The sequence below is a fragment of the Peromyscus californicus genome, unplaced genomic scaffold (assembly GCF_007827085.1).
Source record: "Peromyscus californicus insignis strain IS unplaced genomic scaffold, ASM782708v3 Scaffold_7__1_contigs__length_154581171, whole genome shotgun sequence".
Taxonomy (NCBI): domain Eukaryota; kingdom Metazoa; phylum Chordata; class Mammalia; order Rodentia; family Cricetidae; genus Peromyscus; species Peromyscus californicus.
In genome coordinates this window covers 140,470,594-140,486,084 of record NW_026294595.1, presented here as the reverse complement: position 1 = coordinate 140,486,084, position 15,491 = coordinate 140,470,594, and the positions used below count along the sequence as shown (strand labels likewise).

At 50.0% G+C, this 15,491-nt stretch overlaps 1 protein-coding gene across 1 annotated transcript in view; it reads right to left on the bottom strand.

The window, feature by feature from the left end:
• Positions 1–15,491, bottom strand: part of Eya2 (EYA transcriptional coactivator and phosphatase 2) — a 174,764-nt gene that overhangs the window by 90,942 nt on the left and 68,331 nt on the right. The window contains exons 2-4 of the mRNA XM_052723360.1: positions 14,086–14,204; positions 3,992–4,037; positions 1,047–1,189 (exon numbers count right to left, since the gene is read on the bottom strand). Coding sequence (XP_052579320.1) covers positions 1,047–1,189; positions 3,992–4,037; positions 14,086–14,194 — 298 coding nt within the window. The 5' untranslated portion in view covers positions 14,195–14,204. The remainder of the gene's footprint in view (positions 1–1,046; positions 1,190–3,991; positions 4,038–14,085; positions 14,205–15,491) is intronic.

Here is a 15,491-nt window from a genome sequence, read left to right as displayed (position 1 = left end):
CCATCCCCTCTTCTCTGGAGTCTGGGTCAGGAACAGGATGGAGTCTAGTCAGAGAGAACCCTGGGACTTCGGGGAGGTGTCCTAGGCAGGAAAGGCTCTCTGTTTGGGGTACTTGCAGCTTAGAAATGCTTAGGGCTACACCTGCCACTGTAGACACTGAAGCCCCCCCACACGGACACAGCTGATTCCTGATATCATTTCAACACCCAGGTCCCTGCCGGAAGCCAGTGACGTAACACTTTTCCGTTCCGAGGTGTTGATGGTCAGGGCCTCCAAAGCACCCTTTTCTGTCTCTGCCATCATACCCGACTTCAAGAGAACTGTCCCTCTCTGTACTGAACCTGTGACCCATGGCTTCCTTAGCCCCTTCATCCCATCTTTTCCCCTTGTGTGAAGCATTGCCACATGACCCAGTTTGGCCAATGAGGACCAACACGGGCTCCTTTGGAAAATGCTGAGAAGAATGAACTCTCTGCCAGGAATACTGACGTCCAAAGACCAAAGTTGGCGGGCACTGTCTGCGTCACCACACGGAGACAACCTCTGTGGGAGTGAAGGCCACTCAGAGGGGAGCACCCAGAGATGGACCAAGCTTCCCACGAGCTCACCGTAGATGGCGTGTGGATGTGTGCACCTGTGGAGGTCATAGAGAGTTGAGTTTTTTCCCTCTACCTTTAAGTGGCTTCCAGAGATCAAACTCAGGTTGGCACGCTCGTGCAGCAAGCCCGAGACATCTCCTCAGACCCTCACTATGTCACTAGAGCACCTGGTCATACATGATGACAACTGTGCCCCCAGATGTGACAGTACATGAATCACTAACTTCTCATTTTCCTGAAACCAGCATGGGGGAGGGTATGATTCTTGCAGTTGAAAGAGGCCTCCTGACAGTCTGGAAGAAATCTGAGCCGTGCTTCGGCCATGCTCTCTCCTGCTTTATCTCCAAGCCAAAATTAACCCAGCTACCTTTATGATCCTGAACTGAGGCATGAAGGGACCACCATGTTGGGGCTGCCAGGGGGTGCAAGGGCTTGCTTGGTACTCACTGTAAGGGGGGATCCCATAGGCTTGTGCTGGAGGTGGGTACGCTGTATAGGGCGGTGCCTGCTGGATGCCTGTGCTGTACTGTGTCTGGCCATAGGCTGCCATGGCTGCAGAGGGCTGACCAGGAGGGACACACGGGTGAGGCCTGGTGGAAGGAGAGATGGTTAAGTCTCCTAGTCGAGCCCAGCATCTTCCCCTGGATCCTGGGATCACCATCATTTTCTCCTTGGGCATTACGCAACCTTTGCGTACATCACATATCATTGTTTTCTTTCCCCCGGGAACAAAGAAGGTGTGTTTCCTATCTTCTGTGCGGTCAGATTCCCCCGGGTCAGGACTCCATCTAACAAGATGTGGGTGGGTGTGTGGTAAGCCGTCACCTGTGGCCTGTCGTCCTTCCCCTCTGCTTGGGCAGCAATGGAGAAGTCATTTGCAGTAGCAAGGCTATAATCCAGAGATGCTGGCTCCCCATGTTAGGCAGTGTAGGCAAGCCTGTTAGAGTTCTACCAGATCCACATCAGACTTCATGGGGAAACAGAAAGCCTTTGTTGTGGAGACTTCCAGGTTTATTCAATACTGTGGTCAGCTTGATTACCCATCTCTCTGTGTGTGTGTGTGTGTGTGTGTGTGTGTGTGTGTGTGTGTGTGTGTGTGTGTAAGTGTGTGCACATGTCTGCACACACATGAAGGCTGCAGGTTGACATCTGGGATCTTCCATTGTCACGCCTCACCTTTGTTTTTGAGGCAGTGTCTCTCCTAACCTCAGAGCTCACTGGTTTGGCAGCCTGGCTGGCTAATGAGCTCCAGGGATCTTCCTGACTCCATCTCCCTAGTGCTGGAGTTCCTGATGTAAGAGACCAGGCCTGGGTCCTCACGGTCATCTGGACTTTGTCTGACCATTATTAGACTATGACCCTCTGTCTGCACCACCCCCACTTCAGTTGGTGATAAACAACTGGCAAGTCCCTTCCCATTGCACACCCAGGTCCCAGCCCAGGTCATTTTCAAGAGGTCTAGCAAAGCCTCCGGTCTGACAACCCTGGATGTTCTTAGTTTTCATCTTCAGGAAACAGGCTCAGGGACACTCACTGACCCACAAAAGCTCATGGACTGGCATGGATCCAGAGGCCACACACTGAATGCCTTTACTCTACCCAGTTCTCTAGATCCATAGCTGGCTGAACGTGACCCCATGTGTTTACTCTCTCAGCTTAGGCCTCTAGGAACATGACTGGTCTCCTTGTATCACTTCAGCTAAAATCTGTCTACTTCGAATGTATCATTTAGGCAGACATCCTCTGGGTTTTTCCTAGTCTGAAGCCTCAGGGTAGGTATGAGTTGAATGGAAAAGGGTACAAGATGTGACCTTGCTTTCAAGAAGGTTCCACTGCTGCTATAAGGGAGTCCTTTGGCAGGGGGGGGGGGCACTTATGCCTGAAGACACCAGGCTGGGATCTAAAAAGTGTTCCATCAACCACTACCCCAGCTCTGTGGATGCCTGTGGTACGGTCAGTGGGTCTGTAAGGCAGGACTTTCTGCTGTACAGAGTCCTTATTTGACAGTGTTCCTGAGTCACATCCTGCCTTTCTATAGAGAAGTTCAAGGTGGGAATCCAAGCCCATCCACTCCAGTGTCCCACCAAAGCCCAATGAAGAGACTTGGATTGAACCAGGGTTCAAGTTTAAAACCTAGAGAAATGGGATCAGGGAAATGGTTCAGGGGACAAAATAATGAGGACCCGAGTCCTGATCTCCAGGACCATGGGCAAAGCAAAGCCCCATGAAACACATCCCTAATTCTAGCACAGGGATGGCAGAGACAGGAGCTCACTGGCCGGCCAGCCCAGCTGAATCTATGTGCTTCAGGCTCAGTGAGAGACTCTGTCTCAAAAAATAAGGTGGGCAGGGACTGAGGGAGACACCCAGTGTGGACCTCCGGCCTCCACATTAATGCACCTGCACTTACACATGCATACACTCACATGAACTCATACATACACACACACCCTACACATGCCCCTCCCCCACTCCTAGAGAAAGGACAGTGGCATTCTCCAACCTGAGGAAACACTCCAGGAGGTTTTATTAGGCCCAGTGGCTGCCAGTTCCAAACCTCTTCTGAGGGAGAAGCAGCCTGAGTCAATGCCCTCACCAGGGCTCCTCTGTGGCACTCAGAGAGGGGGATTTCTGGAAGCCTGAGAGAGCACCATTTGGCCAGGTCTAACTTGGTCTCTGTGCTCAGCTCTAAGGACTGGAGCTTGCCTAGGGAAGGTCCTGGTACCCATTCACTCCTAGGCTTCTGGACCCTGGCTGATTAATGGTGGGACACTCATGGCACCAGGTGAGGATCTCGGATTCTAGATGTCTCCTCACTAGCCTGGAAGTCCTTCTGAGACAGGACTGTGTCCTGTCTCTCATCCTAGTGCTCACATGGGCTCTGGGACTGAGGAGTCCTGGGTGAATGTCAGAGCCAGAAGAAAGGAAAGGATGGAGTGAGCAGGAGGCAGGGAGATGGGGGTAGGGAAACAGCAGGAAGAGGGAGAGGGCGGGGACACAGGCAGGGGAAGAGAAGGGGGGGGACAGACAGAGGCAGGGGAGGAGAGAGGAGGGAGAGGGAGGGGTCTAAACAGGGAAAGGAAAGAATGGGAAAAAGAGCAAACTCCAGAAAGAAGAAACCAGCGGAGGACACTCAGAGCCCGTCCTGAGCAATTTACACCTTCTTTCACTTTGTAGGACAGGTCACTCAGTGTCCCCTTTCCTAGATGGGGAATCCAAGGTTCAGGCAGTCAGATGATCTGTGTAAGGTGGTCTAGCTGTGTCCATGCTGGCATTCCTATTTGGGGAAACAGTTCCAGAGCACCCCTACCCTCACCCCAGCCACCTGCCTCTGAAGAAGAGAAAGGGGAATGAGTAAGATCAAGGGGGACGTATGTGGCCAGAGTACTCACTTCGCAGAGAGCTGAGGTACGCTTGGAGAGGCCGATTTGGTGATGCCTGGAGAGAGAAAGAAACACAGTATGTTTAGCTGCCGAGGCCATGTTCAGCACAAACTGTGACTTCGGAGAGACGTGGGTAGAAAACAACTTGGAGTGGTTGCTGGGGACTTTCTCTACCACAGAAGTTTCTGGGAGGCAGGCACTCTCCTCTGAGTGACTCACAGCCCCTCTCCGGGTGCTCCTGCTCTCCAGGTATCACAGGAAGTCAGGCACAGGAAACACACGGAGCATCTAGGAGCATCATGTAGAAGCCACGGCCCCCATGCTGCACAGAGGGAGAAACAGGCCAAGAGAAAGTACATGCCAGAGAGGTCACATGATCACAGGAGAGAGCCAAGGCCTGCAGGACAAAATCCAGACTGGCTCCAACCACATGACCTCCTCATCTTCCTCCTCCTCCTCCCCGACCCTCCTCCTCTTCCTCTCTTCCTCTTCCTCCTCTTTTCCTTTCTCTTCCTCTTCCTCCTCCTCCCCTCCCCACACCCCTCTTCTCCCACTTGCCCCTCCCCCTCCTCTTCAGGTGCAAGTGTGAACACTTACAGAGACCAGAGGACGACCTCAGGAGTCATTCCTCCAGAGCTGTTCGTTTTGGCTTTTGAGTCAGGGTCTCCCATTGGCCTGGGACGAGCCCACTCTAGTGGGCTGCCTAGCCAGCAAGTCCCAGGGGACCCTCCTGTTTGCCCCTCTCCAGTGCTGGGATTACAAATGCAGACCACCGTGCCCAGGATTTTTACATGGGTTCTGGGGGTTAAATTCAAGTCCTTACCCTTATGTGGCAAGCACTGCAGACTGAGCCATCTCCCCAGACCTAATGACATCCCCTTCCTGTTCCTCCCTCTCTAACTGTAGTTAGTGGAGTTCAGGTCAGGCTAGCTCCAGCACATCCAAGGAAGGCACTGAGCTAGCCCTTGAGATCCTGACACAAATGTCTTACACTGCATTCCTGGACGCCTGCTGTGCAGCGACCACAACATCATCACTGTGGGTGATGATGAAGGGTGACAGACTCAGCTGGGAGAGAGCTGTTTTCTGGGGTGTAATTGATCTGATGGTTCCCTGGGGAGTATTTTTGTGCCTCATCATTTCAAATAACACCACTCCATGTCCACAAGCAGCCTGGATAAATTCTGGGTGCGGACAGGATGCATCCATTTACTGATTCAAGTCTGCTGACTCTGAGCCTCTCTCCAGCTCCCTCACCTCACTCTGGGACTTGGCAACCTCTTCTACCCCCAGCCTCAGAAACTTCTCCAACATGCACGCACGAGAGGCTGATGGTGTCCATCTTTTACCCAGCATTCCCCGTGTGCTAAGCTTCCCGTTAATCACTTTCTCTGCGTTGATGATTTTAATCCCCAGGTGAAGAGCCGGGGCTGGAGAGTCTGCATAACTCACTCAGGGCCTCTGACCTGAACCCTGGTGGCCTGGCCCTGCAGCCTGTCTCAACCATGACACCACAAGCCAAGAGACAGCCACCAGCATGATTACAGCAAGCGCTCCCTCAGGAGTTAACTGTGAGCCAGGCCCAGTGGTAACGACTTAGATGCTGGATCTCATTTAATCCTTACCATGAGGTAATAGGACCACGAGACAGGCAAGGCCATCTTCCTCCCACCCTCTGTCCAGAAGCTCTGAAAATTGAGTGTGTCTGAACTTGAACCCAAGGGTCACATGAGCCTCAACTCTGTAGTCAAGTCCTCAGACACATTCTGCTGTGTCCTCTTGAACTTCACATAGAGTTACAGCTGAGCTTAGACACACAGAACTGTCTATATAACTGCACACAGTGTCAGCATGTATCGATCATGGAAAGAAGGACCCGAGTTCAGTATGACTGTACCTACGTATGTGTGGATGTGTGTACGTGTGTATATGTGTGCGTGTCCATGCACATGCATGGTGTGATGGCATAAAAAGTGCTCTTTACACACCACACTTAAAGAGTGGCATTGACTCAATGTCAAGGCAAGTTCTGGCACCTACTTGGTGCCTCCTGACGCTTCCTTGGTCCCGAGGCCTTTGCCCCAGGCAGGCCCCACATGGCCCCTTTCTCCTCTCCCAGGACTCAGGGCCACTTGTCTCGGAAGCAGCAGTCTCAGTGTTGGCAAAAGCCCAAGTGTGCAGATCAGAAACCGTTGAGTTAAACACTTTGAATGTTTTCATTAATAAATATGCAAATACTTACGAAAACGGGACTCAGGGAAACAATATCCCTATGGGCTCCCGTTAACTGCTGTTCCAGGCATTTGAAGGGAGCGTTTTTCCTCCTGGTTGCCAAGGAGTGATTGGCAGGGTGACTTTGCTCAGGTTTCTGGCTTCCTCACCTCCACCCCTTCCTGAATCCTTCAGCCGTCCGCCTTTCCCCTCCCCACAGAGCCAGGTCTCCCTCTCCACTGTTCTTCACATCTGCAGTCACCACCCAGCCAGGGGAATAGATGGGGGAGGGCACCTGGGAGTGCAGAGTGCCTTTTCTCTTCCAGACTATTCTTTTGAAAAACAGTTATTAACCTCTTGCCTCCTGTATCACACTGAAATTTGCCATCATGGGACACACTAGGGATTGAAAAAGTGGGGCAGACTCCCCTGTGCCCACCCTTGTTTCTCCTCGTGTCCTGGATAGGATGGAATAGACTTCACTGATAGTTGGCATGTGTCTAGGGGTGATGGGACTAGGGTGAGACCCTGGATTGAGCAGGAGGGTGGCCAGGCCCTCCCCAGGGACAGAGCAGAGCCCCCAGTCTGTGAGTGCAGTGGCTGCAGAGGCCAGACGGGGGCATCAGAGCCCCAGGAACTGGAGTAACAGGCAGTGGTGAGAGGCTTGATTTGGGTGTCGGGAATTGGACTCTGGTCCTCTGCAACAGCAGTGTGTGTTCTTAACCGATGAGCATCTCTCCAGCCCAAGGCCCAGTTTTAGTATGTAGAAACTACAAAAGGAGTCTATGCGTGAGCGTATACAGCTGTGTGACTGTGTATGTGCACACACTGTATGCAACTGTGTGTGTGTGTGTGTGCGTGTGCGTGTACGTGTGTGTGTGTGTGTGTGTGTGTGTGTGTGTGTGCGCGCGCGTGTGTGAAGGATACACCCAGTTACTCATTCACTTGTGCATTCCCTGAGCATTTATCTTACTCACCGTGAGCCAAATCTGCAGGCCAGGTCTGACCACTGGCTGACTTAATGTTCTTTACAGAGGAAACAGGTGAGGCTTAGGTGCTCAGTTCAATTTTAAATCTCGACTGTGGGCACCCTGACAGAGTGGCACGGTGCCCACCGTTCTTTTCTTGAGGCTCACTTTTCTCACCTGAAGCATGGAGCTACAGTTTGTACCCGCAGAGGAAATCCAGGCTACCAAATACCAGCCTCGACTATTCTTCTCTCTCCACTTCCCTGCCCCCTGCCCCATGGCAGCCACTTTCTTCTGAGAGCATATGTGACATCAGCATACCTTTGTCATCCTCACGGGGATGCCACCAAGCTAATGACTCTGAAATCAGTTACTACTGGTACACAGTCTTACTGAGCGACTCTTAACTCATCTTCAGTGACATGAGATGGCTTCTGATACCCGCAAAACGCCTGGAGGCAAGTACGTACATGTCATCCAAGTGCACCCTCTCATCTCCTCCAAGTGTGTGACTGACATCACTCCCAACCCCCAAGTGCGCTGCTAAGAGTCCAGAAGTGTGACTGAGTCTCTTCTCTCACGGGGCCACTGTGACAAACAAATACCTCTTTTGGCCCTCACAGTGGTGTTGCTGAGAGCATAGGTAGATGGGGAACATGTCTCAGAGCATGACTGAGGGGGTCATAAAGGCATGCTCCTCTGTGGAGGCCATTACAGTTCATCTTAGTGCGTGTTAAGAGCATAACGAGGTGATAGAAGTCACATTTTTCTAAAGGCGGTTGGAGTTGTTCTCTAAAAGTGAATTTACTTCAAGGTTGTTGCTTTTCTTTTTTTTTTCTAAAGAAAAATTAGTAGCAGGAGGCATAGCAGGAACACAGGGAGGACATGGGCTGCAGAGGGAGTGTGTGAAGCAGTGTGAGCCATGGTGGAATCTCCAGCAGTGTTCTCGTTCCTAGAGCGGGGTCTGGAGCATCCCCGGCACCCACAGCAGCCTCTGGGAAGCTGCTAGAATGCCCAGAGAAGGAGCAGAAAGTAGATCGTGTTCCTTGGGTCAGTACCTAGCCCAGAAGCTTCAAGCTGGAGCTGGCCAGAGTAAAACTGATGAACTCAGTCCGAGGCAGGAGTGGGGAGGAAGTCAAAGCCAGGCGCCTGCTCCCGGGCGCGGGTTCACCTCCCTGAAACACTTGACGGATTATGGCTGAAACTTTTTAGGAAGCATCTGCACTTGGCGAGAGGAATCTTCTCCTTGGCTTCTTGGTATCCAGAACTTTTACCTCTTCCTCCCAGAAGGCAGGATATAACTCAGATCAAACTATTGCTTGAGTAGGAATAAAGGAAGGACAAGGTGGGTTTACCCAGTGGCTACTGCAAGCCGTGAGCACTGTGCTCATGGAAGTGGTATTCATTTTATCCCTGAGAGAACCTACAGTCATCTGAGAGGAAAGCCTTGATTCAGGAATTGCCTAGACCGGATCGGCTTGTGGAAATGTCTGCGGGGGAATGTCCCAATTATTGATGTAGGAGGAAACAGCCGGCCATGGGTGACACCATCCCGAAGCAAATGATCCCTGGCTGTATTAACAAGATCAGTCAAGCGTGAGCCTAGGAGTGAGCCAAGGAGTGAGTCACCAAGCCTTGTTTCTCCATGGCTTCTGCTTCGAGTTCTTGCCCTCAATGATGGACTGTCACCTGGAAGTGTAAGCCAAACAAACCTTCCCCTACCCTCTGAGTTGCTGTTGGTTAGAGTGTTTTTATCCCAGCAACAGAAAAGTAGCGAAGACAGAAAACAGCACCAAACGCTGCTGTGACCCACCTGAGCGTGTGGGATTGTATGCCTTCGGAGTGTCCTGTTGGAGGACTGGGGAGCACTTTGGAATTTAAGCTGGGAGAAATGGTTGAGTGTTCAGAGATGAATGGAATGTTTTGTGGGAGTTTGGACGCTAAGAATGCAGTGAGAAATGTGGACTGTGGAGGCCTGACTCATGAGTTTTCAGAGGGAAGTAAGGTCTCTATTTGTGCCATGTGTGTGATATTTTGAATGAAGAACCCATGGGTGCTGGTCAGTTGGGGTTGAAGAATCAGCTGTGATTAATAAGAGACCAGCTTATTGAGGTAAAGGTCTCTCCCTGCTTCACTGGGACTGGAAAGTGTATCCTCACGACTGCATCTAGAGGCTAATGTTCAAGAGGCACCTGAACTTGAAAATGTCTAGGAGTCTCTCCTGTGGCACCGGTTTTAAAGGCATGAAAGCTACATGGTTAAATGGGCACAGGTGCAGTTGAGGCTGGCACTGTGTTGCAGAGCTGGAGTTTCTGAAGAAGGGTCAAGAGAGGCCATTGGTGAAGGTTCAGCCTCATCGCGACTGAAGTCTCCGGATACTGGGGATGCTGGGAATGTGGGATGTCTATCACGGACAGAGGCAAGCGCGGCGTGGAGCTGACCTCAGACTGTGAGACAAGCTATGTGTGCTCAAATGGGAGAGCTGGAGAAGTAGGGCTGCCCCAGCCCTTTGGAGTTTAGAAGACCATGAATGAACTCTGAGCTACAGGATTTGAATCCACAGTGCTGGATTTTAGCTGTGCTTTGATCTGATTATTCATACACCTCGGTTTTTCCCTTTTGGAATAAGAAAGTATGCAACTTGTGTTTTTTTCTTTTGTTGAAGCTCACAGTTAAGAGACTTTGGATTTTAGACACGACCTTGGACTTTTTTTTTTTTTTTTGAGACAGGGTTTCTCTGTGTAGCTTTGTGCCTGTCCTGGATCTTGCTCTGTAGACCAGGCTGGCCTCGAACTCACAGAGATCCGCCTGCCTCTGCCTCCCATAGAGTGCTGGGATTAAAGGCGTGCGCCACCACCGCCCGGCGAAGACCTTGGACTTTTAAAGTGTTTAAAAATTTAAAGACTGGGGCTTTTAACGCTGTACTGTCTTTTACAATACATCATTAACATAAGGTCGTGAGGACAAGGGGTTGAAAGTTTATGGTTTAAAAGTGATATGTTTGTGGGCCACACTGACCAGGGTAGAGTGTTCTAGTTATCTTTAATTTCCAATTTGACATAACCTGGAGTTAACTGAGAGAAAAGCCTCAACTGACACCAAGGAATTGCCTATATGGGCCTGTGGCAGTGTCTATAAGAGATTGTTATTGATTATTGATTATTATTGTTATTGAAATTTATTATTAATTGATGCAGGAGGGCCCAACCCACTGGGGATGTCACCATCCCTAGGCAGGTGGTCCTGGGATGTACAAGAAAGCTAGCTGATAGCGTGTATGCTATGCATGGTTTTGTTCAACTAGTGGACAAAAACAGAGAAGATGCCTGTAAGGGCCTCTCTTCTTTTATAACCAGAGTTCATAGTTTAGAATGAGTTTTGATATGTACAAGGACTACAATACACAAGATATCTCAAAGGAATGATGGTGAGGTTGGTTAGTTTATAAGTTAAAAGCATAGGTAAAGAGAAAACCAAGATGTATTAATCATCATATAATTTTCATGTGACAAATGAATGTGGTAGATAAATGAATATAGCAGATAAATGAATATAGTGATAAATGAATATAGTGATAAATGAATATAGTAGAGTTAGCTGAGCATGAGTCTAGGAGCAGTCCAGAGAGCAGTGTTCTTCCGTGGTTTCTGCTTCAAGTTCCTGCTTGGAGTTCTTGCCCTGACTTCCCTCAATGGTGGACTGTAACCCGGAAGTATAAGTCAAATAAGCTCTTTCCTCCCCTAAGTTGCTTTGGTCAGAGTGTTTTATCACAGCAACAGAGATGAAACTAGAACAGAATCCAAGAGGAGGTCACCATGACCTGAACCTTAGGCAATGAATGGGGCAGGGGGAAGTAAGAAAACTTTACTGTGGTTCAAAGCTAATATTGACTTGAAATTAGCTCATCCCTCAAGACCACTGTCAGTATCCACGTTTCAAAAAACATACAACCACTCATCCACACATCTACCCAACTACCCAACCACTCACCCATCTGCCCAACCACTCACCCATACATCTACCCAACCACCCAACCACTCACCCATCTGCCCAACCACTCATCCATACATCTACCCAACCACCCAACCACCCACCCATCTGCCCAACCACTCACCCATACATCTACCCAACCACCCAATCACCCACCCATCTGCCCAACCACTCACCCATACATCTACCCAACTACCCAATCACTCACCCATCTGCCCAACCACTCATCCATACATCTACCCAACCACCCAACCACTCACCCATCTGCCCAACCACTCATCCATACATCTACCCAACCACCCAACCACTCACCCATCTGCCCAACCACTCATCCATACATCTACCCAACCACCCAACCACCCACCCATCTGCCCAACCACTCATCCATACATCTACCCAACCACCCAACCACTCACCCATCTACCCAACCACCCAACCACTCACCCATCTACCCAACCACTCATCCATACATCTACCCAACCACCCAACCACTCACCCATCTACCCAACCACTCATCCATACATCTACCCAACCACCCAACCACCCACCCATCTGCCCAACCACTCATCCATACATCTACCCAACCACCCAACCACCCACCCATCTACCCAACCACTCATCCATACATCTACCCAACCACCCAACCACTCACCTATCTACCCAACCACCCAACCACTCACCCATCTGCCCAACCACCCAACCACTTACCCATCTACCCAACCACTCATCCATACATCTACCCAACCACCCAACCACTCACCCATCTACCCAACCACCCAACCACTCACCCATCTACCCAACCACCCAACCACTCACCCATCTGCCCAACCACTCATCCATACATCTACCCAACCACCCAACCACTCACCCATCTACCCAACCACCCAACCACTCACCCATCTACCCAACCACCCAACCACTCATTTATCCATCATCTATCTACCCACCCACCCACCCATCTATCTATCTATCTTTCTATCCACCCATTTACTCAACCACCCACCCAAACATCTACTCATCCAGCTACCAACCTATTCAGTCATCCATCCATCCATCCATCCATAATTTTGAAGATCTTCTATAAGCCCAGCACTGAGCTATACATTAAATAGGAAGGAGATTTAAATGCATATATAGGAATGAAGAGTTGACACTGGTGAACTCTAGGCTAATGCTATACTACTGAGCTATGCTCCCAGCCCTTTACTTTGAGGTAGGTGCTCTACCACTGTGCCACACCCTCATCCCCCAGTTCAAATGACCACCAAATATTTTCTGTGGTAGTGAAAGAGAAGGAGGGGAGGAGGAAGCCAGATTCATAGGACTGGGTTGGGAATGCACCCCAAAATGACCCTGTTCTGTGGTAATGTCAACATTTCTTGGAACCAGAGATTAGGAAGGGCTTGCCACGGAGTCAGTTCTCAGGAACACCAGGGATGGAGGGAGGCTCAGGGACTTATTTAAGGGACAACTGCCCTTTCGCTCCTGCCAGGTGGGAAGGGGGCCTCTCGTGGCTGAAGGACTCAGCACCTCAAGGGAAAGCAGATTCTGAGGTGTGCTCCCCCCATTTTTCACAGAGTGGCCGTCTTTGCACAGCACACCATGAAGGCCAAACAAAGGACTGGCCTAGGGCCAGACTCCCACCCTGCCTCTGATCCCTGTGGTGATTTGACTCAGAGAGTGACAATGGTCTGTGTTAATCATTTACCAAGCCCCTGGGGTGGGTCAGGCTCGCCACACATCATAACCTCATTTAATGCCCTGTATGGCACTCTCCAGAGTGGGTCATTGTCACAGCCCATTCAACAGGGGTGGAAACTGAGACTTGGAAAGGTTGCTTGGCCGGGGAGTGGCTAGGCTGGAAGTCAGACCTGGATGCCCCACACCCACAGCTCAGACCCTTCCCATGCTGACTTGGGGACACAGTAGGAAATTGGCCTGGGCCTCTACCCAGAGAGAAAACAATGAAGGTCTTTGACCCATTAGAGAGGGTCGTTTTTCACAGATGCTTGTAGATGCCAGAAGAATTGTGGGTGTACCCCTCCCCCATCCAGTCGTGGTTTCAGAGCCCACACCCTTGCGGTGAGATTTTGAACAGGGTTGTCTAACGTCATAACTAGCATGCAAGGGCAATGCCATTCATTGTCTTGGTGACAGAATAATTACTCGGGGAAGCCTGGATTTGTTCTCAAAATGTTCCCTGTGATGTTGTTTTGCATTGGGCACATGACCTTTTGGTTACTTGCGACAGTCCTGTAGCATTCCTGTCCTGTGATCTGGCATCACACAGAGACCATGATAGAGAGGAAGCGGGGGTCTGAGGACGTCACTGGCAGTGAATCCCAGGCACACTGCCGGAGATAGGGTTAAGTCTTAACGCTTCAGCATGATAGCTTAATGCCTTCTGCTCACCTCAAGCTCCACCAGGAAGGCTGACAATCCCAGCAGAGCAAACAATAGCTCGGATTGTTCTAGAGAAAACTAGTCTGGCAGCATCGTTTGCCAATAATTTTCTAAACAGTTTTAACTTTCCTCTGCTTCCTTGACTTCAACCCATCCTGAAAGCAACAGGCAGATGAGTTCTCGTCCTGTGAACACGATTCCTGTAGGAGGGAGCTGAGGGGCAGAGGTGGAGACCCAACGGGTCATGCATACCTTAGGTAGGGCTAGGAATGCACTCTAGGCAACTATCCTTCATAGCAAATGTCAGGATTTCTTGGAACCAGAGACCAAGAAGGGCAGCTTAGGGCATGACCACGTATACCTGTCCCTTGAATGATGGACAAGACTGTGATCCAAGTGCACCTAACTTCTGTTCTAGAACCATCAGTGTGAGAGTGTTAGGTTCTGGGAATGGTACCATGGGTCCCTCTGTCTGCCACAAATGAACGAGGCCCTTTTAACTCGTCTGGTCAAGTTTTCACGGAGGCCTACCTTCTCTGTCACTCAGAGCCCCCACGGCAGCGCTGTCCTCGCTCCACGTCAGGGATTCCTTGCAGTTACTGCTTGCTGCAAGGCTGGGTGAGATCAACACTTCTAACATTGCCTTGTACCTGAGTGGAGACAAAAGGAAATGTAATTTATTCATTATTATGCATGTTTGCTAATGAGTCATCTTTCTGCCCCTAAGAATGTAAATATTAAAAGCTGATTACCTATTCCCAACCTTCTAATAGATTCCATATTATACAAATTCACAAACTTTTTGTCAGAATGGAAATGAAGTCCTTGCCCCTAGAGAGCATACCCACTCCATTAAAACGCTTCCTCCTGTGCTCTGAATTTTCCCATTAGAAGTATTGTGTTTTGGTCTCTGTTCTGGATTGCCCTTGAACTGGGGAGACATCCCAGGAGAGGAAGGGGTGACAGGTGGAGGGAAGCATTGGTATCTCAACTTCCAGAGACTAGAGGGGCTGGGGGAGGGCACTTAGAATTGGCTGTGGCTATAGCAGAAAAGTGGGTAGTGTGTTTACACAGGTGGAAAAGGACATAGAGGACAGTCACAGCATTTCACACATGCCTCTAGGATGGGGCCTCATGCCACAGCTCTGTAATCTCAGCTACTGAGTCCACAGCTGGATGCTTGGCTAGTCTGGCTGGACAACCACCCCCCAGATCCTCTGGTCTCCTCCCCCAGGGATTGGGGTTACAGCTGTGTGCCATTATGTCTAGCTTTTGATGTGGGTGCTGGGGATTCAAACTCACGTCCTCATGCCCTTACAGCAAGGACTTTACCCACAGAACCATGCCCTTCAACCTGAAAGTGTTTTATATAAAGTTTTTAAACTGGTGAGAGACTCCCACATAAATCAATGGGCACTTGGGACTCTACAAGAGCAAAGAATTATTGGTCCTATTTTTCCCACATACACAGGCATCCTAAGTGTCCATCTCCTTGTTCCCAAATTGCCACAGGCTCTGCACAGTGAAGGTTTGGGTGTCTCCTGCAGAGTGGATTGTGCCCTCTGCAGGAGAAGACTTTGAATCTGTCACCTGATCGTAGGTGACAGAAATTTACACTGAATCCCCATTCATTTCCCTCCTTTTCCAGGGTGTCAGGGGATAACAATTTTAAAAGAAAGATGATGTAAAAACCTTGGTCTCAAGATGCCACCTCGCTCTCTCTGATCATGCCTATTAGAGGCCAGGGCTGCTAGCTCAACCGCCAAACCCAGTTTTAAAAAGCATAAATTACTTTCTCCCTAGTACTTAAAACTCATAGAAGTAGTTGGAAGGGCTTAGCAAGACAACACCATGTGACAACCTAGGTGCTTGCCTTCTCTTGGAAATGAGGGAATAGCACCATGATTTTGCTTGGCAACCGCCAGCTGGGGCCAAGC